This window comes from Pungitius pungitius, chromosome 18 (assembly GCF_949316345.1).
Source record: "Pungitius pungitius chromosome 18, fPunPun2.1, whole genome shotgun sequence".
Classification (NCBI taxonomy): domain Eukaryota; kingdom Metazoa; phylum Chordata; class Actinopteri; order Perciformes; family Gasterosteidae; genus Pungitius; species Pungitius pungitius.
Genome location: NC_084917.1, coordinates 9,381,715 through 9,406,295, shown reverse-complemented (window position 1 = coordinate 9,406,295; position 24,581 = coordinate 9,381,715). Strand labels below are relative to the sequence as shown.

Sequence of the window (24,581 nt, the reverse complement as noted above, 5' to 3'; positions counted from 1 at the left end):
TCGTTGGGGGGATTTTGCTTAGTGGAACGAACTGGAACGCTGAATTCATTGTTAGAAATTCAAGCATTCAAGCGTTCATCTGTCAATAGGCTGCAAGACAGTTGTGGGTTAGATCTAGCAGTATTGATGTCCCCCCCCCCGCAGGGGATGTAAGTGTATTAACTAGAAAAAAGAGCAACAGCATCAACATTCAAACAGGGTTTTCCCTGCTTTCTTGCAGGATTTGAAAGGCTCAGATGGCCACTCTGGACATTGGAAGTCAATACTTGAGCAAGAAGAAAACATAAGTTTTAATTTTATATTTAAAAATGAGAAATATCAAACCATCCCAAGGTATAGAAAGCTGGGGCAAGAGGCATCTTCCCTGCTAAATGCAAAGTATGGTTTACATAGCTTTACCTATAGCATCAAGGAAAAGAACATTCATAACCTAATTGCAGTTGTTACTACACGTATAGAAGGATTGCTCAAGGTTCGATTCCATGGCTCTTAAGTCAAACACTTCCGAATGTTTTCCTTAAGCCTTGTTTATACTTTCCGCATGGACGGTTGGATGAAAACACGCTGGGTTAGGCTTAGGGCTTGTGACGAAGAAACATTCACATATTTCTTCTTGAAGCGAGCAGACGTTCTAAAAGCTCCTTAAAATGATTCATGGTACATGGTCAGCACAAAGGGTCCAGTGGAGCGGTATTCACTTGGGCCCGACATGGTCCTCCTTCGCTAAAGATTCTTGCAAAAATATGGCAAGGTCAGCACACTGCAGCTGCGACTAACAAACACTTAGTGATGAACGGACAGGACGGCATGCAGTGACCTTGCACCCTGAAACCTCTCATTAGGTTTTCACTGTCTCCAGACTCAATATGACACAACACGAGATAACATTACAAGGAGACCTGGATATGAGGAAGACGGAGCCAAGCCGACGCACCCCTTGGGCCCAAAACACAGACCTGTACAAAAACAAGCAGGGAGATCCCCGGCATAATAATGAGCTTAAGCTCATTTTCAAATTACCTTTGGCTGGCATTGAACACTCGGGCCGGCCATCAAGCTAACTGCAGAACTGTTAAAACCCCTTCCCCTGACGGAAGGGTGAAATCATAATTCACCACTCCAGAGGCCCGGTCTTGGAATGTGTAACGTGTGGCGGTATAATGCGCCAGCAGAAGCCTGGCACAGCGTTGCTGGTTGTTGGTGAGGAGAAGGACCTGAAGCAACAGTTAGTTCCCAAGGCGTGTTCAAACTGAAAAAACATGAACAGCAGTAGCCCTTGGTGCAATTAACATGCAGGTCTTATCATGTTACCCTAGTTATTTTATATATTATATATATATTGACAATTAGTCACCATAAACAATTGAAAATATTAAGAAGGTTAACGGTATATTAATTAGCATTACTGATTTTAGCAAGAAAATATCTAATATAACATCGATGGGATACTGGACACCAGACACCATAACTTGGGGTTGCATTCTATTCGGTTTTGACTTGAGATGTTAACATGGTAAGTAGCATCACTGTGGTGGTGCCTTTCCTTGTTTCAGATGTCTTGGTTCAGATGTCTGGTTAATGCATTTTGATGAAGTAGCTGGAGAAATGACTTCTGAGATCTAAAGAAGTCCTGTTCAGAGAACTTGGGCATGAATAACTCTCTCATAATTCTGACTGGCACATATGTATGTATTAGCGGCCAGTTATTTACATTATTGCTGTAATATCCATGGAAATCAATTCCAATCTCAACAGGGTTCCAAAGCTAAAACCTGATGTCTTTAAGTCTTATAATAAGTAAATTGTATCAAATTGCGTGACTTCCAGTAGCTCATTTCCACTAGAACTTTCTGATTTGTGTGAAAAACAAGAGAAATGAGAAGATTTAAAAAGGCAAAACTGAGTGTCATCAGCATTATTGTAGAATGAGACATTTTACATTCAGAACAAACTGTATAAGGCTCAAAATAAGAAGTTTGGATTAAAATTAAATTCCACAATTCATAAAATACTTAAAAAATGAATACTATTTCTTATGTTTTCTGAAAACTACACAGTATAAGGAGATGAATGGAAGAGGATGCAGTATTCCCACAATACTTGGAGGTTCATCCCATATTGATCAGTATAGATCAATGACTTACTCCAGGTTTCAAAAGCAACAAGGGACATTATACTGTAGTTTTGTAGCAGAATGGGCCAATATTAACTTATTATAAAGTCTGGTTCTGGTTCTGACCCAGCTTTATGGTTTTATATCACTTTTGGAGCATGATTGACTGCGATGACCCTCCTTCTCCCATAGCCTAGGGGTCCCTGTGGTTTTGGTTGTCTGTTGCAGTTGCTGATTGGACTGTCGTCAGCTGTAAGGATTCATAACTCTTAAATAAAGAGGTTTTAGCTTGCATTCTTACTACCACCTCCACGATTGTAAGCATTTTACTATACTTGAGAACACAATACAGCCTGGAAGAGAAAAATTAATGAACAGAGAGAGGGGTTCATGCTAAATCTCAAAGCCATGGGAGCCATGAAGGGAAGACTGACAAAGAAACAGGAAGAAAGGAGATGAGAGATCAAATGGAAGACTTTTCTGAATTCTAATGTTGAAAGCACACAGCCAAGGGGTCAAACACGGACAGTCACGTTGTATATTAGGTTAGTAGATACATAACTCCCCTGAAACTTTGTGGGCATACATTTCTGGTTAGTCCTTTGTGGAGTCATTTCTTTTGCAGCTTAATGAGATACCTTGAAATTGATTTTTTTTATTTCCTCAAGGTAGAATGAAAACAAACAGAGAAGCTAAAAATTCCCCAATAATAGTTAATGCATCCATGTGAGAGCATGCAGTGTATGTTTTTCTTCACGTACCAAGAGTCCATTATAATCACACGGATTTATTAACCAAAGGCCATTTCATCATTGTTATTTTTCCTCCTATTGTTCCAACCTTTTCAATCTCTCTGTTCTTTCAATCTACACCTGTGACACTATCTCGGACGTCTTAACGAAGTTACCAGGACCAGGAGTTTATGCCCTCGAGAGGACTGAGTCTTGTCCGCTGTCAGGACACATTGTTCCAGCAGTAAAGAAGAAGAGATAACGAGATCAGAGGTTGCAGTGGCAACAGCAGCGTGACCTCTGAAAAGACGGAGAGATAAAAGGGAAAATGGAGAAAGACAGACATGTAAATGAGAAAATGTCAAACGTTGTTTGAAATGGACGCATCAGGACGCGAGTGTGTTGTTTGAGAAGTGTGTTAGTCTTTCAGCTCTGACCTATCGCCCCTCCAGCTGATCAATTGTTTTCTTTCTTGATTACATTAAAATATTGGTTCACTAGTAAGATGGAAGAAAATGTGGGCCATACTCAAATCTGCTCTCTCTTTTGTTTTCTGGTGTCCCCCCGAAAGGAAATAGTTTCATTGTCCAATTGTCCAATAGGTTGTGACAAGTGTAACATCAGCAAAGCAGCTACACCGAAAGGCCTAGAAGGTGTATAAAGAATTCTGATCCATTTGGGATTCTAGATGTTGGCAAATATAGTGTGCAGTAAAATTGGATTTGACTTCATTAATAGCATTCCAAAGCTACTGTCGAAAATTAAATCGACTGTGCCGTTCTGCCCTAAAGCCACAGAATGGCAACGCTGTGAAGCTAAAAAGAAAAAAAATGCATTTCTGGATTTCTGATTTATAAATATACATTTTTCTGTAGCATCCAACCTCAGACGTGGCCTGCACGTGAATTTACAACAAGTTAGAATTTGAAAAAAGAATATATGGATGTTCTGGTGAGGTAGCATCTCGCACACACCCACTTCTCTCGTAGCTTTTCCATCCACCTGCCATTCATTACAATCAGTGCTCGCGCCGCTTACTGTGACACCTGTTTCTTGTCATGCCTAATCACCCTGTATATTTCTAGCATTTGTTTTGTGTCTTGATTATTGTGCGAGTAAGCACTTGTCCTGTCAAAAAGTTCACTGACCACTTCTTCTTATGTACAGCCAAGCCTTGCGTACCCGGTCTCCAGCTTCGTGCTGCGGTGATCGAGTTTCTCTCTTCAAGGAGGTGATTCCCTTTTCCAGAGGATTTATTTTCTGTTTTTCTAATTGAAAAGCTGATCTCCAAGAGAGTGTTTTTGAGAGCTATTTTTGTGCCATCGAGCTTACAATTCGTAATTGTAGCCAGGTGGCCGACCCCTGTCCACACTCACATCGACCAAGTCAAGGTTTTGTTGGACAGAACCGGCACAAGAGGCTTTTAATTGTCTTAGTCACTCCGGACCCCGCAAAACATTTTATTGTCGAGGTTGACGTAGGGGTGGGGCTATTTTGTCGCAACGCTCCTCCCTTGATGATAAGATTCATCCGTGCGTGTTTTTTTCGCACCGCCTCTCACCGGCTGAACGAAATTATGATGTCGGCGATCGGGAGCATCTGGCTATCCGGTTGGCTCTGGGTGAGTGGCGGCATTGGCTAGAGGGGGCCAGCGTGCCATTTATTGATTGGACCGACCACCGGAACCTCGAATATATTCGCTCCGCTAAGAGACTGAACACGCGGCAGGCCCGCTGGGCTTTATTTTTTGCGCGCTTTCGCTTTTCCATCTCATTTAGACCAGGTTCAAAGAATGTTAAGCCTGATGCCCTCTCTCGTCAGTTCGGCTCCACAGAGGAGGCTTCAACCCAGGAGGGAATTGTTCCTCAGCACTGTGTGGTGGGAGCGGTTGTCTGGGGAGTTAAACAGACTGTTAAGAGGGCTCTTTTGCACCCTATTAGACCTCCTTCTGCCCCGGAGGGGAGGTTGTTCGTTCCCAAGAGCGCGCAAGCGTCCGTACTCCGTCCGTAGACCACACTAGGCCAGTTTCCTCCCCCGATGTCCGATCAACTTGAAAGTTGGCACACAGGTCCTCTTCGGCATGCTCTACAACAGTGGTTCTCAACTGGTCTGGCTCCGGGACCCACCATCACCCCTTAACGACAAGCCGCAACCCAAATCGAGGAACATTCTCAACTTCTCAAATTTATTCAAAATCAAGTTTATAAGCTGAATTTTATATTTTATATCCAGGGTGTTATCCTAACAACCCAATGTCTCCCCCATATTAGAATGGTTTGACCCAACCTGGCACACGCTGCTGAAAACATGGACGGACGAGCCAGCACAAAAATCGACACTCCGCTAAATAAAAAAAGTCCCTTCAAAATAAAATCACAGATTTTTTTTTTTTTTTTTTATTCTAATTTTTATTTTCCCATGCAGAGGCCCGTGACCCATTCAAAACCGGTCCACTAGTGGTCGCGACCCACCAGTTGAGAATCACTGCTCTACAAAAAAGTTAATCATGGTATGCAAATGTGCCTAACTAGATTTTCCATTCATTTTGAATTTAGTGAAAAACATATTTTTGGCAATTTCTCCTAAACGCTGAGTTTGCTTCTCACGAAACCATATCGTACCGGATCGTTATTCGGTCAATGTGCCCTTGATATATCAGAATGGTGCTGATAACTCATTGTTTTGATGAGATTTAGGCTAATTAACTTTGCAAGGGGTGTGGCTTCCAAATGACTTGGCCTGCCCTCACCAAAATTATAGCATGTGTGAACATTGAAGCCCTAAACACACACTAATATTTTGCTAATTTTTGAAGAATAGGGGGCGCTGTAATTAATGGTTGAAAATCTGCCTTTTTGGCCTTTTTTCATGATTTCTTACAGTTGTAAAAGACCAAACTCCTCCCAGGGATTAAACCCGATTCTTTTCAAATCCACGCAGTGTGCTCTCGAGACCTTGGGCTCTAAAAGTTGCATTTTGCCGGAAGAAATATTAAAATGCCTAAGACCATAATACTGTCGAAGATCAAGTTTGCAAAGCGGCATTAACGACTACTAACTTGCGAATGCTTCGTCCAACGGCCGCACGGTTCCTCGGCTACATTTGTGACCGTCTGGCCAGTGCCCCGACATGCAAGGAGTAGCGAGGACCCGTCCAATGCTGCTCGCAGCTTTAATTAAATCTTGATTCTGACAAGACAATAAGCTTAAGAATAGTAACATTAGCCGAAATCCTGTATGTTTGAGGTCAGTTACAGCTCATTAAGTGAGGAAATGATTTGGGGGTCCAGTTACAGTTAGTTTACTCAAACCATTTGTAAATTCAGCACTCAATACTCCACGCCAATTGTATCCTGCTTTCAGAATACTTAAGTAAAGTATCAAGTAAATCATACTTAAAGTTTCAAAAGCATATAGTTTAATGATTGTCTCATAACGTTTTTATTTTTGAAGTCATATGTTGGATTAATCTTATACAGAAGACACAGAATACTTTTGTCTCCTTTGCCACCTGCCTGATCTTTTACCAACATACAGTAACCAAGCACAAGTCGCATTTCAGCATTTCGTGTGGGAAAATCCTTGTGTTTTGTCAGGTCTGGTTTAGTTAACTTGTTTCCATGTGTATTTTATCTGTGTTGGTTTTCCTTGATAAAAATAAAATACGGTGAGATTACAGAAGAATACGGCCTGTTTTGTAACTGCATTTCCAACATTTATGTCTGTGATAAAATCAGTATAAAACTGAATAATTATTTTGCCGTTTAAGATTAGTTTTATTCACTGTGCAATTGAGACAAAAGTTTACAACAAACAATTCTGTAAAGAGAAGAGGCAAAGAGAAGTTTTCTTCAAGGTTATCTAAAGAACAATACAATCAGATGTCATACATCATTATGAAAAACATCTTATCTTCACAGAAGTGATACTAGTTCAAAATGAACAATAAATGTGATAGTGCTGTTTCCTTTATGGATAGAGGCTCACTGTCACTAGTATCATTTCATTGCAGTATTCAATTCATGATGTGGAAGAAGAACTTCATCTCAGTTTAATTTCACTTTCCTTCATACTGCCTACGTGTATTTCCTCCTGTCAAGTCTTTCCCAGCAACCACTGTAACAGGCGGAAAATAATTTAAATTGATTAAGAAACCTCTGTTATGTACATCTTTTGTTGCCTTTTAAGAAAACAAAGACTACTGTCACCCTGTGTTCTATGAAACAAACCTGTATGCAAATCTACTTCTACAGACTTGTGAGCTGTGTGTTCAGCTCACCCTGTAGTCATATCAAGGTCCTTTGTTCTTCTTGAGAAGAAATGGCCAGAGAGAATTCTACACCCTAGTTATGAACCTTAAGTTCTGAAGGTCTGCTCAACACATGATAATAATAATATATTATAGCGCTTTTCTGGGTACCCAAAGATGCTTTAGGTATATAAAGTAAACTTGCAGGTCATAGGGAAACCAGCTATGTTTATAAAATAAAGTGCGTCTACATCACATCTCTGAATCTGAAGATGAAAACATGTATTTATACAAATATATATCAAAGGTGTTTGGACTGGGGCCTGTTTCAGAAAGGAGGTTAAGTGAAAACTCTGAGTATGTTAACCCTGAAATGAGGGAAACTCTGAGTTTTCTGTTTCAGAATGGGAGGTATGTTAAACCTGAGAAAGCAGAGTAAGTCAAGCCTGTTTCAGAAAGAGAGGTAACTTATACTCAGAGTCAGTTACCATGGCAACTTACTCTGTGAACCTAACCTGGTCGGGAGCAGGTTTTCTTCGGGAAACCCAGAGTTTATTTCGTCTCCTCCCCTTTTTTAAAGAGGAAGTGGTATTTAATCACCTCATTCATTCTTTCGGTATTCATTCATTGCGCACATTTCAGTCACGCAGAGCGCATCAAATCAAGTGAATGAAATGGCATGTCCTTTTATGGACGATCCTGTGGATGAAGAGGCTGCATTAATCCGTAGGGAGTTGCATTTACGTCGGGAGAGGATTTTGAGACCCAGAGTGGATTTTTTGTCATATCCATATTCATTTTTATTTGAGCGGTACCGTTTTTCTTTACAGTCAATAAGATACATCCATAATCTCATCCATCCTTACATCAGAAACATCAGCCATCGCGGCCGTGCTCTAACATCCGAGCAGATGCTTTGCGTTGCATTACGTTTCTTTGCAAATGGTAGTTTTCTGTATAACATTGGGGATGCAGAACATATCAGTAAGGCTACTGTTTGCAGAGTTGTATGGAAAGTGTGCCTCGCTCTTAAGCGCTTTCTCCAAATTTCTGTGCTGTTTCCTGGGCACAAACCCGTGAAAGCCATCAAAGAGGAGTTTCACAGGATTGCAGGTCAGTGATGTATAAATCGGTTTAAATGAGGCTAACCTGATAAATGACGTTCAGTTAAGAGCATATTGCTGCGACCCCTGGAAGTAAACTAATAATAGAATTCCTTTTAGGATTTCCGAATGTGGTTGGATGCATTGATGGCACACATATTCCCATCATTGCACCTTCCGAAAATGAAGCGGACTATGTCAACAGGAGGTCCATCCACAGTAATAATGTGCAAGATTGCACCTACATGAAAATTAAAATTAGGTTGAATAACACACTCTTCTTCCAGTTTCACTTCTGATATTATAACAGTTGGGCAAGTCACTTATATTACTAACTACAACTGGCTTCTTCAACAGTGTAATTAGATTAATGTAATAATGACTATCTCTAGAAAGTATTGGTCTACTTATTACTAATTACTTTCTAAATCCCATATCAACTTCAACCACTTGAACAATACAAGGAGAGACAAGAAACTGCACTTTTAATGCTTTCAAATAAACATTATACAATTGCATGAATTATTCTTGAAAAAATATATCTTTTAAAATTTGATGTTAAATCCACTATTGTTTTATACAGAATTGCTTTATAGTTTATGCAGCATTTAATGCAATTACATCAGATTTTACTTTAAATTACGGAATTAAATTACAGTTTTTAGATTACATAGAAATGAATTACACACAACACTGTATAACAGTAATTCAAATGTAAACTTACGCATTGACTCGAGCAGCTATTTTCTCCCAAGCTAACTCTCTGTCCTTCGCCGCTGCAGCCGTGTTGCTTTTTTTTAAAATATATGTTCGTACTCTCCATATGCTTGCATAAGCACATCCAGTTCTGCTGGTGAAAAATATGAAGACCTCTTTTTGTCTGGCGCTGTTGCCATGATGACTCGTAATATCTGCGCTCCATTGATAATGGCTTTTTATAGTTGTGGTGCACGCGCTTAACTCAGAGTAGGTCAACTCAGAGTTGATTGAACTAACTCATTTCAGCTGTTCTGTAACCGAAAACTCAGAGTTTCCCATCTCAGGGTAAGTCAACTCAGAGTTCAAGTTTTAACTCAGAGTTGGTTGAACCTCCTTATTGAAACAGGCCCCTGCTCATAAGCTACTATCCCAACAAGCATACACAAGATAAGATATCCCCACAACAGTCTCATGTTTAATTAGATAAATCTGTGAAAAAATAACTTCCTATTTGCTCTCTCCAAAATAGATGTGTGTACAGACAGACGTTTTGTAACTCAGGGAAAGTTTCAAAAGTAAATATTTCCTTCTTGCATAGAGGCCCACTGTTATCAGGTTACAGAAGGACACTTCCAACATTTGTGTCTGTGACATAATCAGTAGTATATACTGTATAAGTTGATACCTATAACCTGTCCTGTTCTGAAAGGTTAAAATATTTTGATATGTCTTTATATTGCAATCAGTGCTAGATTATAATACTAAAATATAAAACTTGACGTGTTGTTTAAAGTCATTAAAATAACTTTCCTGTGTTGCTAATGTACAATTAAATTAACGATAGAATATAAAGAGGATATAAAATACAATATGAAATACAAAATAATAAGGATAAAATAAACAAGCAAACACATAGCAATACTAACTAACATTATAAGAGTCAGTCAGTGGGGTACTCAGGCTCTGTTCAGCCCGACTCCCGACTCATCTAGACTGTTCGTAGCAGTCCAGCCGTGAGAAAGAAGCACCTGGGTAACCTCCCCTCTGATTTGCCAGTCACTCATTGGTCCATTGTATAGAAAAATAGGATTTAAATGCAAACAGTGAGGCAGCAGGTCAGTGTGTTTTTATCTCTCACCGAGGGGAAACATGAAGTTGTTTATTCTAGTGGCTCTGTTCGGCCTCAGCCTCGCCCAGCACAACCCCAACACCAAGCACGGCAGGACCACCATCGTGCAACTGTTTGGATGGCGCTGGGCCGACATCGCTGCAGAGTGCGAGCGCTTTTTGGGTCCTAATGGCTTTGGTGGAGTTCAGGTACGTGTGACTCAACACAGGATGGCATATAATAAAAGAGAATTTTGAAAAAAGATGTCATAGTCAATGTTTATGCTGAAGATGCACTAGGTATACAGGTGGGTGTTGGGGGAGTAAAACATGCAATTAAAACATTTAATATTCAGTATATTTATTATATAGTTTGTCAATGAAACCGCCAACAAGCCTGTTTTTACTTACTAAATGACATTAAGTGAAACAGGTAAGTAAAAGCAACAAGTGACACGTGATTCCAGCTTGATAGAAAAGTAGTGTTGATAGAAAAGTTGTTACTTGCTTTGACTGTTTCTACTCTAAGATGACTTATTTCAAACAAAATCATTTTTTTAATGATATATAATTATCATAACTGATTATGTCATATTGTCCACTAAGTGGTACTTGCTGAAGAGGTTATTTTTCTGTTTTAACCATGTAAAGTGTCCTTGAGTGCATTTTAAAGAACTATATGAATATCATGCATTATTATTGTTTAATTAATCTTCCATCTGCAAACACATTTACGTGGTGATAGTTACTGTAATGTGTTTTCTCTACGTTGCTCAGATCTCTCCTCCAACTGAGCACATAGTGCTGGATAGTCCCTGGAGACCGTGGTGGCAAAGATACCAACCAGTCAGCTACAACCTGTGCTCCAGATCAGGCAGCGAGAGCGAGCTGAGAGACATGATCAACAGATGCAACAACGTTGGGGTAAAGGGATTTAGTGAAGGACATTAGCAACAATGTTTAAGACTACAACAACAAAAAATTCTTATGTTTTTTAACTTAATTTCCAGAATGAAAGATTTTCTTCAACTAAGAGCAACACCAATGAAATAATGGGGCTGTTTTGAGAAATCATCATTCAAAATGTATTTTAGATGTTTATGTCGTACATAGTGGCTTGCTTGTTCGCGAACAAGCGCAGCTTTTACAATTTCTATTGGCTAAGAAGACCCTAAATGCATGGTGTTGATAAGTCTTGTTTCACCTTTAATCCTACATTCATCCACCTCAGGTCAATATCTATTCAGACATTGTCATCAACCACATGTGCGGCTCCAGCGGTGGAGAGGGAACCCACTCTTCATGTGGAACCTGGTTCAGTGCTACCAAGGAGAACTTCCCCAGTGTCCCATATTCCCAGTACGACTTCAATGACCACAAATGCAAAACTGGCAGTGGGGAAATTGAGAACTATGGTGATGCCAATCAGGTGATGAATGCCGCTCAGAAACAATGTGGAAGATTCACTGGTAACCAATACAATAACAAAATGAAGTCAAAAGATTCCATATTGACCAGTTTTTTGAAATAACTACTCATTTTCTGCCACAGGTGCGTGATTGTCGTCTAGTAAGTCTGTTGGACCTTGCTTTGGAGAAAGATCATGTCAGGAGCAAGACGGCCGACCTTCTGAATAAGCTGATTGACATGGGAGTCGCTGGATTCAGAGTGGATACCTGCAAGCACATGTGGCCGGGGGACCTGTCTGTCGTTTTCGGTCGTCTGCACAACCTCAACACAAAGTGGTTCCCTAGTGGCTCCAGACCCTTCATCGTCCAGGAGGTAAGTTAGATAGACAATCAAACCCATCAAGGTCCATTTTACAGTGAACATACGGTGATGCATTCATTGTCGTGTGGAGTTGCTTCAGCTCACCTTTGTAATTGATAGTTCTGTGCTTTAATGGTCTCATTTACAAAAACAACATCTGGATGACATTATTCTTAATAACTTGGACAATATAAAAAGAAACACTAATTTCCGTCAATATAAATTATTTGCATTCATACAAACAATTGTTGGCTGTAATCCACTACTAGGATGTTTTTTAATGAGTACTAACCACCCACAATACCAATATTCATGATTGAGAGTGCAAACCAGAGGTCACCAGAGCCATTGGAAACGTGCAGGATTCAGGAAGACAAACACAAAAACATGCATACTAGGAAAAAATGTTCATATTCAACCATACCTTAGTATTTGACTGTCTTGTTAATGAAAAATATACAATGTTGCATTGGTAACACACATTTTGAATCACTTAATTAGGGTCCTCCTTACAACTAGTCGTTGAGAAACCTATTGTATTTCAAGAAATTATTATTTTCTCTAAGGAGTCAAAAAGTTGTTCAATTTGGCATGCATATCAGAATAGGTGAAACATTTGATATTTTTGGGGTCTCGGAATCAAGAAAATTTCACTATAGCGCCCCCTATAGTTCCACACTAGGCCAGTTTTTTCACCCAATGCCCGATTGATTTGAAATATGGGACACATGTGCACTTGCACATATGGTGAAGTTAATCTTAAACACTTATAGCTTGAATTTACTGGATAATGTAGATTACATTTTGATTTGCATACAGGTTATTGATTTGGGAGGTGAGTCCATCTCGTCTAGAGAGTACGTCCATCTGGGAAGGGTGACTGAGTTCAAATATGGTGCCAAACTGGGAACTATTTTCAGAAAGTGGAATGGCGAGAAGCTGTCTTACACCAAGTACGTGTGATACTGTTGCTTTGCCTGACTAACATATCAAATTCATATATTCATATTTATTTAACCATGAGATAATTACACATTTCTGACTTAGAAGTGTTTATAATGTCAGGATACGTAGCTGGTGCGGAGGAAGGCAGGACTCCAATGCAGGATCTTCCAAAGGTGCTCTTTATTCATAAACAAAAGCCAAAGGACGTGCACCAACGACGACGGACATAGACAATGACGCGACAGGGGACAACAGGCACACAGGGCTTAAATACACTAGGGAGGTGCAGGTGATTGGACACAGGTGGAAACAATCAGGCAATCACAGGACAAGGCAGGAAGTGAAGTTACCCAGGGACACAAGAGACATGAAAACTACAAAAAAAACAGGAAAGTGAACCAATCCGTGACATATAAATGTGTTTTCAAGCAGACAACTTATTGTTTTTATTAGGAATGGTTCATCCCTGAGGAATAAACAACTTCACATATATTTTCCAAACTTGGGTGTCTTAACCGTGAGCTCCTCATTAGTAAATTCTATTCTTTTGTGCAGGAACTGGGGAGAGGGATGGGGATTTATGTCCAACGGCAATGCACTGGTCTTTGTTGACAACCACGACAACCAGAGAGGCCATGGTGGTGGTGGTGCTTCCATCATTTCCTTCTGGGACGCCAGGCTCCACAAGATGGCTGTCAGCTACATGCTGGCTCACCCTTACGGATTTACCAGGGTGATGTCTAGCTTCCGCTGGGACCGCCACTTCGTCAACGGAAGGGTAGTTTCTCTTTTACCTGGAATAAGGATCAAACATAATATATTTTTCTTAAAACACATTGATCCATCTATTTTTGTAGGATCAAAATGACTGGATTGGCCCTCCAAGCCACAGTGATGGATCCACCAAGTCTGTTCCCATCAACGCTGACCAGACTTGTGGAGATGGATGGGTGTGTGAGCACAGATGGCGTCAGATCAAGTGAGTCCTCAGAAAGCCTTAGACCAAAAACTGTTGATCTCACACTCAGAACACCAGTCACCTCTGCTTGGTCATATGGATGTGAAAACTTTGTATGTTAGACGTTAAGATTGGATATATTCCATCTCACTCCTTTAGGAACATGGTTATTTTCCGCAACGTGGTCAACGGACAGCCGCATTCCAACTGGTGGGACAACCAGAGCAACCAGGTTGCCTTTGGACGCGGTAACCGGGGTTTCATCGTCTTCAACAATGATGACTGGTAACAATTATTTGCTATGAACTCCTGACGGAATACAGATTCACTCCTTTAAATCAACTGGTCGCCAGATTAAACTAAGGATTGGGACTGTCATGAACAATCAACCAAAGTTATTATTGTATTATTGATCTTTAATATATTGTTGGCTTTAATATTACATTACTTGTATGACCCACAAAGGACTAATCAATTAGAAGCATTTAGGTGAACATTAAACCTCCAACAAATATTTTAAATATTTGGTTACTCCCATCCCATAAAACAGCCCCCTTCAAGGTTTAAATATGTATTTAATAACATTTACCTTGTCTTAACCTTCAGGAACCTGGATGTGACCCTTAACACTGGCATGCCCGGAGGCACCTACTGCGATGTCATTTCTGGTGAGAAGAAGGGAAGCAGCTGCACTGGGAAGCAGATCCAGGTTGGTGGTGATGGACGCGCCCACTTCAAAATCAGCAACAGAGATGAGGACCCTTTCGTTGCTATACATGCTGATTCTAAGTTGTAAAAAATATCATGTACAACAAAAAATAAATCATCTCATTAGATAAACCGTATCTTTTGTCATTGATTTTAATATCACGTCAAACCTACAGATGGATTACATTGTAGTCACTTTACTGTACATGTGTTTGGAATATGTTTTTTTGGTACTATATTTATAGGTCAAAGAAGAGAGAGTGAGTGATGGTGGTTAACCTCTGAGTAGTCAGCTGAAGGCGATCAAAGCAGAGAATACATTTAACACTGCTGCAAACCCAAGTGTTGCATACAATTTTAAACATTTTCATAGAATGCTATCTAGGTCTCATTAGCTCAGACAATGGCAATAGCACTGTTCTTTGGAAACAGCACATTCATTGAGAATTATAATCCAGAATAGTACAGCAAAAATATATTTTTTAAATAGCATGATTTTACTGTGGAATAAAATTGATGCAGTCCCCGATCATTTGATGAAGACCCATCTTATTTAAAGTGTCATATAATATTCTACTTCAGTACAATTTAAGATATATTAATTGGACCACTGAAGTTAGTTGGAGATGAACAAGAACAAGAACAAGGCACATAAATAGTCTTTGCATGTACCGGGTTTAGACTGTCTTGTTAATGAAAAATATGCAATGTTGCATTTGTAACACACTTTAATTGTTTTTAATCAATTAATTAGGGTCCTCGCTACGACTAGTCATAGAGGAACATATTGTGTTTTAAGGAACTATTATTGTCTCTAAGGATTTGAGCCATTTTAGGGGCTCAATGTATCAATGGCTCATTGAACCAATAATGATCCCCCGAAGGTTTCGTGTCAATCAACCTCAGCTTTTAGGAGAAATTGCCAAAAATGTGTTTTTCACTAAATTCAAAATGGCTGAATACCTAGTTAGGCGCATTTGCATACCATGATTGACTTTTTTGTAGAGCATGTGGAAGAGCACCTGTGTGCCAACTTTCAAGTTGATCAGACATCGGGGGCGGAAACTGGCCTAGTGTGGTCTTTTTTAAATTTTTAGAGGGCGCTATAGAGACATTTCTTTATAACGTGAGACCCAAAAATTATCACATTTTTTAACAGTCCAGATATCCATGCCAAATTTAACAACTTTTTGAATAAGATAAAGGATAATAACTAGAATGGGTCCTCGCTACTCCTTGCACGTTGGGGCACTGACCAGATGGTTAGAAATGCCTGTGCCTGTGGCGTTCAGATTAGATTTAAATGGATACAATGAATACTTTCATGACCATTCCACTTCAGGTTGATAGTAGACATCCCCAAGGTGACACTTATGGATAACCAGGACATTCTGATGTTCAATCCCAAAATAAAAGCCTTAAAATACCATAAATGACCAAACTTCCTTCGAAATCTTTTAAAACCAACTACGTATCCCCCACTATTACAACAATGAACTGCATGAATTGAGTGCAGATGAGAGCTCAGCTACATCTGAAGTGTACAGAGGATTAAACAAAGAGAATACATATTAAGTAATACAAATGATGGGAGGCAAGTGGGTGGGTCGAAGAATAGTACGAGTAAAGAGGATTGAGATTGGGTTTCAATAATAAATAATACATATCTGTGTAAGCTTTGATTATACTGCTTTTCCATTTGCACTTGGGAAAACAACTGAATAATTGAAGAGTAGAAATATAATTTTGAGTTGGCTTGCAACTCATATTCTCGTCTCTACGTTCTATTTGAGCGTAACGGTAGTGCCGTATGATCAGATTCAAGGCATTTTTGAGGATCTAGAATTAACATTTCTACTTTTTTTTTAGTGAAGCATAAGATGTATATCTACTTCCTCAGAGAGGCTCATACATTTTAACAAGCGAGATCATAAAAATTCAATTTTCAATTTCAGCTGAAAAAGTGATGTGCGTGTGTGTGTGTGTGTGTGTGTGTGCGTGCGTGTGTGTGCGTGTGTGTGTGTTCCAGTGATTTGCTGGGGTGTGTTATTTATGTGTCTGGGGTTCAATGTCCCACAATAAAATCGGCCATTTTCAGGCGACTGCGTGGCTTCATTTACAGTGTGATGGAGTGATAAGACTCGCTCAGAACCTCTAACAGGGTGTTGAGAATTGACTTGAAATAGGTCATTACTGCGCAAGACCTTCTCATCTCTAGCCGTCTCCCTCTGGCAACCTCACAGCCACGGGAGGTAATGTAAGGTGCTAGTGTGAGGTGGAGATCAAAAGCAGTCATAAAGGATCCAAAGAGATGAGACAATTTAAAGCGGGATCCCCAAGACTTTGCAAAAGTAAGCCCCAGAGGAAACACCTTTGGGCGGCAAATGTCAGATTTGTGTTTTGTTGGTGCAACATAACCCTAATTTCAAGTAAATCTCACGATTAACAGAATGTGAAGAGGTTACAGTGTTGATTGTGTAGCAGGATGAATATCCGCATAAAAGTGCTCATCACTCAGTTATCCCATTGTGTCATTTAATAGCACTCACTTATACAACTACGTACATTACATCTTTACTTGGGAATACCTTACTGGATGCACTTGTTCAGTCTTTTATTGATGACTTATATTGTTTCACTACAACTACTGGCCAGAATATTGAAAACAGAGTGAATGAACCGAAAGCCGAAGTGGGGATTTTACTGAAAAGAAAAAGAAGTTTACTGTATATCTATCACCTGCAGGGACGTCTTAACAAGGACACAAATATAGTAGTCTTATATAGACCTCTGGTCCGGGGCTATGAGCGACAGGCTAATGAGACTGCATTATTCCTTCGGTTTTTTGACGATGTGTTAGGTCATAACTTTGCTCATACAGTAAATGTCTCAGAGTGCATGCACCTTTTTCATTCACCCTGTTGAGGAAGCCTCCTGAACCAACAATACTCCCCTCAGCTCTCCTTTTAACGACCCTTATGAGTTCTATACAAGACTGAATAAAGTCAAAGAAATTCTTTGCACCGGTGACTGAAGTAACATGACTGAACCGCCATTTGAAAAACGGTGGTTCACATCTCGGGATTGTCAAAGACCCAACAGTGCGTGAAAATAGCCGATGCCTTACTTCTTCTGAGGAAATGTCAGCGAGTGCAGGCTCCCTTGAAACCACATTCGCTATGAAGGGCTATACGTAATGTTATAAAATGTTATGACTGCAGCACTTTGTTGGAGCAGCTGAACTGCGTTTGGAATTAGAAAGCTGTGAAATGAAACTTGAGGGGCACTGGGGCTTGTTTGAAGTTAAGTGACGACTAAAGACTGAAGAAAGGAGAGCAATGGTTTAGTGGACCCCAACCCTAATGTATTGTAACTCATACAAGGTATTTAAGGGTTTTTAGTACTCCGTTTCTCACAAAGTACAAATTCTATACAACCGCAATGAATACCCGTCCCTGGGGGAAAATATTTTGGTTTAATCATGTTTAGGTTTGTTAAAATGCTGTGGCTTAAAACAGGTCAGTTTGTTCATTTATTTAGGTTACTAAACTACAATAGTTGAGTTACTCGTTCCCCACATAATTCTTGGAGTGGATTTCTACCAGACAACCAATGAAAACTCATTTGTTATACGGCAAAAACAAAATAGAATCTGTCAAATTTAATACATATCATTTGGTGGTACTAGATGAAAATATAGGGGATAAAACGTTCCCTAGAAAGACATGATCATACTGTAATTCATGACAATCCATAGAGGGATTGTTGAGACATTTTAGTCTGGAATATGCCGGTGCATCAACTAAAAACCCAACATAATGGATAATATATTTAAAAAAATGTGTTATAATTGCAGTCCTATGCCGTCCCTGTCTCAGGAATATTTAAGCCGTCGTGGTTTAACATGGAAAAGTTTCAGTTTTCTTTGGTACAAAGATGGCGTCAACATGACAGATGCACCAGTCTATATGCATGTCAAACAATATGTGAATGGTGGGGAAGGAGCACTGAAGTCAACAGCAAGGGAACTTTTGATCTGAAAAAAGGAAAAAATGACATACTTCTGCAGACTTTTCACTTCAGTGCAGACACTTAATGCAAATCAAACTTTTGTCTTCATAGCTCAACCGAAACAGGGATAAAATCTAACGAGGTATTGTTCTCTTTTAGTTGAAACGTTGATGTATGAGGCTGCCTAACATCAGTTGCTCAGAATAGACATTTTGAAAGAGTCTTATATTGTCAGTGGCAGACTATACATTGTATATTTCTCGACTTAAGCAAAGTCCCTCATATCACATCATCTCTGTTCCTGAAATGGAATCAGAACAAAGAGTATTTGCGCTTGCATCCCTGTGTGACAGCGAGAGAGAGACAATTTACAAGTGTTTAGGGGTAATGCCAAGTTATAACGGATGTTCAGTTTGATGAATTATGTGCACTGGGTCTTTAAGCGAACCAAGATCCCATCCACGATGCTAACCAGCCATCCACATTTTTTCATAATTTATTAGGTTAGACAAGCTGGAAAAATTCCACAAGTTGTACAAGGGGAGGGGCAGTAAAAATCATCGAGGACACTTGCACAGGAACGAGGAGGAGGAGGATATATTGAAGATGAAAGATCGGGTGTGAAGAGGGATTTGATGTTACAAGTAGATAGAACAGGCTCTACAGCAGTAAATAAAGATACTTTCTTGCAATAAGACTGAAAGACCTGAAAGAAAACCTGTGGTATTGATGGAAAATGGCAGCGGCACCTGAAGCCTCCTGTAAATATTCATTTTCAGTGCTTCCCAAAGCTTACCAGCACACCCAAAAATGAGCAATACCCATTCTCATTTTAGTGATCTTCACTGCAGTGATGAAAAGTGTGTTTATAGATTCCTCAACTCAGTCATTGACTATGTTGCGCATCAATATATAAAAACATGCTGTTCCATATAAAATACTACCTTTCAAACATTAGACAAGTATGATGTACTTCGAGCAACTAGAGGGTAGGGAGGAGGGGTTTATTGGGGAAATACGAGGTGCAGAGCAACAGTATCAGGCCGAGTTTACCCAGTTGCAGGTTTAGTTTGTTTAGAAACACTAATTCCTTTATATGTAATTATCCTTTAACGTTTATTTTGTCATGTTTCTATGACATTTTGGTATTTCCAAATAATACAAACAGCTGATGCAAACTGTATTGGAGGTTGTGCTTGAACTTAGATTAACTTTCTAAGTGTTTAGAAATGAATAAAAATTACCTTTACATACTTAAAATAATTAGTATAATTGTAGATATTTTTGCCAATATCACGGCTTTGCTACTCTTTCCATCTACTCTCCCGTAGTGGCAGTGATGAATGTCATCTGATGGCGGCGTAGTGCTTTAGCCTCTGTTGTGCTAAAAGATCCACCTGGTCATCAACCAGCATAAAGGAACAAACAGGCACGCTCCCCATGGCTTTCAAACACAGGAGCCAACAGTCAGGTCAGCCAGGCAAATGGAGTTTGGGTCACATGCTGTTCATGTTTGTTATGTTATGTTTGTGTGTTTTGTGGAAGACGACTCTTGAAATTCTATTGTAAAAAGAGCAGAGAGCGAAAAATCTAAGCAGAATGTGCTGAAGAGGGAAGGAATGAATTAGTGTTATATGTGACACAAACATGCCAAGTGATGAATGAAAGCAGTTCAGTCCAGTTGTATATTAGATGGAGCAAGAGGCAATTCTTTTGCACCCGATTTTGAAACGCGTGCAACTTGAAGGGCATTTTCTCTGCTACAGCATGTTGTCTTTCCTGTAGATTTTATTTAGAAAGAACAATTCAAACTCTACTTTCATAAGCTTTGGTTCAAAATGAGTCAATAAATCCTTATGCTTTGATCTTGTTCTTTCTCAGATCTTAAATATTACCATGAAATATTTCAGGAGTTCTTTCAAAGAGAAGCATTTTTCCTATTGGATATTATTGCAAAACTCAGGCATTTAAAGTATAACTTCTCAACCCCAATCATGCATTTCTGCATTGATGTTGCATTACAAAGAGTCCTCATGTGGATTGAAAGAAGTCAAGTAACTTCCTATAATTGTGTTGTCGGGTAAATAAAGTGTTGCTTCATTACTTTGGCATTAGCTGAGGCGTTCTGAACGCATCTAAAAATGTGTTTATTCTCAAAGATTAATAATTTGTGAGCCGCCAATGAAACTAATGTCAGTGAAATGAATTGGATGCTACATTGTAACATTTTTTAGCTCTGTTCTTAACCTTCAGGACAGGTACTATTGGAATTTTAGCAATAAAGACATTTTACCCAACAGTTTAAGTTCAAAGGTTTAAAAAGCTCCTTTTTAGTTTTTTACCTTTTAATTTTTCTTCTCTAAGCATATGTTATTAATACATCAGTTTAGTCTACTGTTCCCAACATTGGAGCAGATAGTCAAGTTTTTTTGATTATTTATAATTAGTAGCAAAGAGAGGACGATAATAATGGTAATAATTTGTGATCGTATCACTGATGTATTCAGAAAGCCTGCAGGGCACAGCTTTGGAACATGCACAATTTTTTATTATTATGACTGGGTAAAAATAGAAGAAAAAAAAAATCTCGACTAAATAAATATTCCATCACCACTGTGGATTCTAAGAGTTATTGAATTGATTTAAGTTGCATTAGATTCGCCGGTTATTTTCTGAGGCTGTGACATGGGTTTCTTCATAAATTGCTTGGACTAAAAATGGTACAAAACACTTTTTTTTTTTCAATCTAGGATGATCCACAATGACTTTGTGTGTGACAGATTAGAAAAAGGCTCACAGCGATCTCCGTAACCTGTGAGTGGGAAACAATTGGCACACAGAACGAACCGCTACTCCACTGCGAGCATGTGACTCAGCCAATGCACTTGGGAATGGTGCCTGTTTACACTCCAGGGCATGTCTCTATAGACGTGGCAGTTGGATGGCGCATCGGAACCAAAATAAGAATCTAAAGGGAAATAGCTTTGAATTGACCCCCAAAGAGAAAACGAGAGGGGGAGCCTGCTTTGGCACGCTGCTGTCTGCTGGACTGAAAGAACATTATTGTTCCTTCTGATCTATTTCTGCCACAAAGTTTTGTACCACTTTGTTGAAGTTGATGTCGACAACATGAATGATATGAATGCAGCAAAAGGAGTTCTCAGCACTGCAGTATTGATTTTATGAGCTTGCCATATCACATTTATTTTCCACAATGTAATAGTTATGAATTCATGGTATGGCTTCTATATCATTGTTGGGAATGTCCGTCTTAAGGAATGCAGATTAATCATAATAAACATATCGCAAAATACATCTTGTATACCGTTTATCCATCAGAAGCCCCCTCACTTTTTATACCATCCAGTCTGAGGACCTTAGTTAGTTTCCACCTTGAGTCCTTATTTTTGCTACGCTGTTACCACATTATCTACTGCCGTGGTTGTATGAGAGCGCGACAAGGCAGCAGCCTTGAGCCAACCAGTGGGGCACGCTCACATGCAGTAAAACGTGACAAACAAGTCCACCTTGACTTTTTGTTTCCCACAAAAAAAGCAGGCTCCTCAGTTAAAGTCCACTAGTAACACACACACACACACACACACGCGCAGTTCTTCTTCACCAGTGCCCTCTGAATTAATTTACCAGACCGAGCGCCAACAGGATCCAAAGATTTTGTTATTTTCTGTAGCATACAAAAATTAATCTTTATAGGATTTATACACCTTATGTAAAAGGAAAGAGGAAAATGACGCTGACAATGATGAGTACATGACATCTTTCACGGTATGTTTTTGCGTTTCTGACGCCTGTACTCACACTTATGTAATTGCTTAGAGCTAAGACTAATACTTTAATGTTAAAGTAGCTAATCTAAAAGTCTGATCACAAAATTAAATGGCAGGAGATAAAGTAATTGTAAGTGCAGGATGACCGAAAAGCGGAAAATTGAATTTTATTAAAATAAGCCCAACGATGATTATGCAATTTGCTTGGGAAGGCAATTGTATGCCTCCTTCAGTAGTCCCACAGGAGATATAAAGAGCCCTCTGCTGTTTTTCATGTGTTGTATTGGTCTTCCGGGCAAATATTGGCTGGAGTCAAACAGGTCAGAAATGAAGTCAGCAAAATAAAGTCCTCAAAGCCTTGCACATTAATTTTTAAAAGGTGACTTGGCAGCTAGAATATATTTGTCTTTAACATAAAAGGGGACAAAAGCAAGGCAGCCTGCCAACCAAACCACTCTATTTTCCACCACGCTATTAAAAGCCTGATAGCTAGACTGCCGGTAGGATATCAGCTATGTGATGCAGTGATTTCCGTACGAAGAAAGAACATAAAACGGAAAGTGCTTCAGGAAAGTGGGAATGACAGACAAGATTGTGTGAAAGGTAGGTGCACAAACAACTTATATTTGTAGGATAAGTGAGAGTTATGTGAAGGGGAAATCTGAGCTCCCATAAGTCCTGTTCATAAAGCTTTGACTAGAAAAAAAAAAAAAAGGTCTTTCATAGTTTTCAATATCCTGTTTTAGAGCGAGGGCTGGGAAATTCCAATATCAGTACAAATAGAGGCAGCGTTAAAGAGATAGGACTACCAATGGAGTACTACACTTGATACAAGTGTTGATGTTGCCAATCTCTGAAAGGATAACAGCAGCAAAGGGTAAAGTGACACAGAAGAAAATAAATAAAACAAGTATAAATAAGCAGTATTAATTAAAAAAATGAGAATCCACAATAACTGAAATGCCATATTAAAATGACAGGCCCATGAATAGCATTTGGGCCTGTCATTTAGAAAGCATCTAATGCAGATGGGCACAGTGCACGTAGGTTGACCAATCCCTCATGTTGTCATAAAGTCTGACTGAGTTTCTATGAGTAAATCTGGAAATACTTGAGAGTGATTTCCCCTGGGAAGCTCTGACGGCGGGCTGGAAATGGGAAAATTAACACCTGTCAAAGTTTCAACGACTGAGGGATCTTTTTTCCAAATCCCAAGACAAAAACTAATCAAATCACATGATAAGCCGCATGGCACAATAGATAATGAATGGACTGACAATTATATCTATTGAGAGGATCACAGCTGGGGAAGTAGACGTGAAGGAATTTGTGAGCTTGCAGGTGAGTGACTGCTTTGTGCTTTACAAGTCAGAGCCCATTTCTATGCTGTTCTATACCGACTGGGTTTTTGAAGGCTTGGGCCGGAGCTGCCCAACAGAACTGCAGCATAACTATGAGCATATACCAGACTTTCTTTGGTTGCCTGTAGTTTTGTGTCTCATGGTATGTTAGCTGTTACCAACACATTCCAAATCCCTGTAAGTGCGTTATCAGTCATTTCAATAATTATAAAATGTAATTCTCCTATAAGAAAACCAAGTAATTATTTAATACCAAAGTCTTTGCTTTTTTCTATGCCAGCTGGCACTCATTACTACACACATTTGATTATTTTTCTACATATGCATTTCGCTCTATTCTTGGCACTAATTGGACAGAACAGCAACATTTTGAGCTCATTCCAGGCAGATAAAAAGGTCAGAAGTCTACATTTGGCCAATATTTACCTTTAAAAATAGATATAAATGGCAGTCAAAGCCGTGGCACAAAAATACAAAATGAGAAACAAAAAGGACAGCATGATATTTGTGATGTCTGACAATATTCTGCAATAGAAGTGGAGTGTAAAGCAAAAGGCTTCTTTCATGTGCCCTCTGTTGTCCTTGGTAGATCGCTCCAGGCCAATGAATCAGCTCTGGTCTATACTCTGATTGGGGGGTTTCTCAAACTTAGACACAGAGATTTGGTTTGATCAGAAGCAAGTGATACTTGGCCAAAGAAAGGCAGCTTCTTTGGTGGCCAGCTTTTCTATCACCATATGTGCAGCATTATTGCTCTCAGTCAAGGACTTATGTGGCCAAGTGCCTCCTCCCGGCACAGCTAAGTCCTGTTGCTGACCGCCAGGTACGCCATTGGACAACAAGAGATGGAAAAGGGCGAATGATGGTCTAAGTCAGGCATGGAAAGGATGGACATAAAATCCATAACTACATCTATTATGGTAAAAAAAGAGTCAACACTAATCGGATGTGGGTGGTTATCCTGTCGGACACAGTTTAGACGGCTAATTACAGTCATGATATATGTCCTCAACTCGTCTAACTGTAAGGGATGTATCTC

General features: G+C 39.5%; 1 protein-coding gene and 1 long non-coding RNA gene across 2 annotated transcripts in view; one reads left to right on the top strand and one right to left on the bottom strand.

The window, feature by feature from the left end:
- Positions 1–10,031: 10,031 nt before the first annotated feature.
- LOC119227121 (alpha-amylase-like) lies at positions 10,032–14,516 on the top strand. Its single transcript, XM_037485616.2, has 9 exons — positions 10,032–10,211; positions 10,779–10,925; positions 11,233–11,430; positions 11,553–11,783; positions 12,591–12,724; positions 13,272–13,494; positions 13,574–13,695; positions 13,834–13,959; positions 14,281–14,516. Exons 1-9 carry the CDS (start codon positions 10,044–10,046, stop codon positions 14,468–14,470), a joined length of 1,539 nt encoding a protein of 512 aa, XP_037341513.2. The 5' UTR covers positions 10,032–10,043; the 3' UTR covers positions 14,471–14,516.
- The window catches only part of LOC134107230 (uncharacterized), a 40,585-nt gene continuing 30,391 nt past the window's right edge, over positions 14,388–24,581 (bottom strand). Inside the window, exon 5 of the long non-coding RNA XR_009942727.1 lies at positions 14,388–14,459. This is a non-coding gene — a long non-coding RNA (uncharacterized LOC134107230). The remainder of the gene's footprint in view (positions 14,460–24,581) is intronic.

Coding starts and splice junctions, on each gene's coding strand:
- LOC119227121 (XM_037485616.2), top strand. CDS start 10,044: ATGAAGTTGTTTATTCTAGTGGCTCTGTTCGGCCTCAGCCTCGCCCAG. Junction 13,696..13,833: donor CACAGATGGCGTCAGATCAA/GTGAGTCCTCAG, acceptor TCACTCCTTTAG/GAACATGGTTATTTTCCGCA. Junction 13,960..14,280: donor GTCTTCAACAATGATGACTG/GTAACAATTATT, acceptor CTTAACCTTCAG/GAACCTGGATGTGACCCTTA.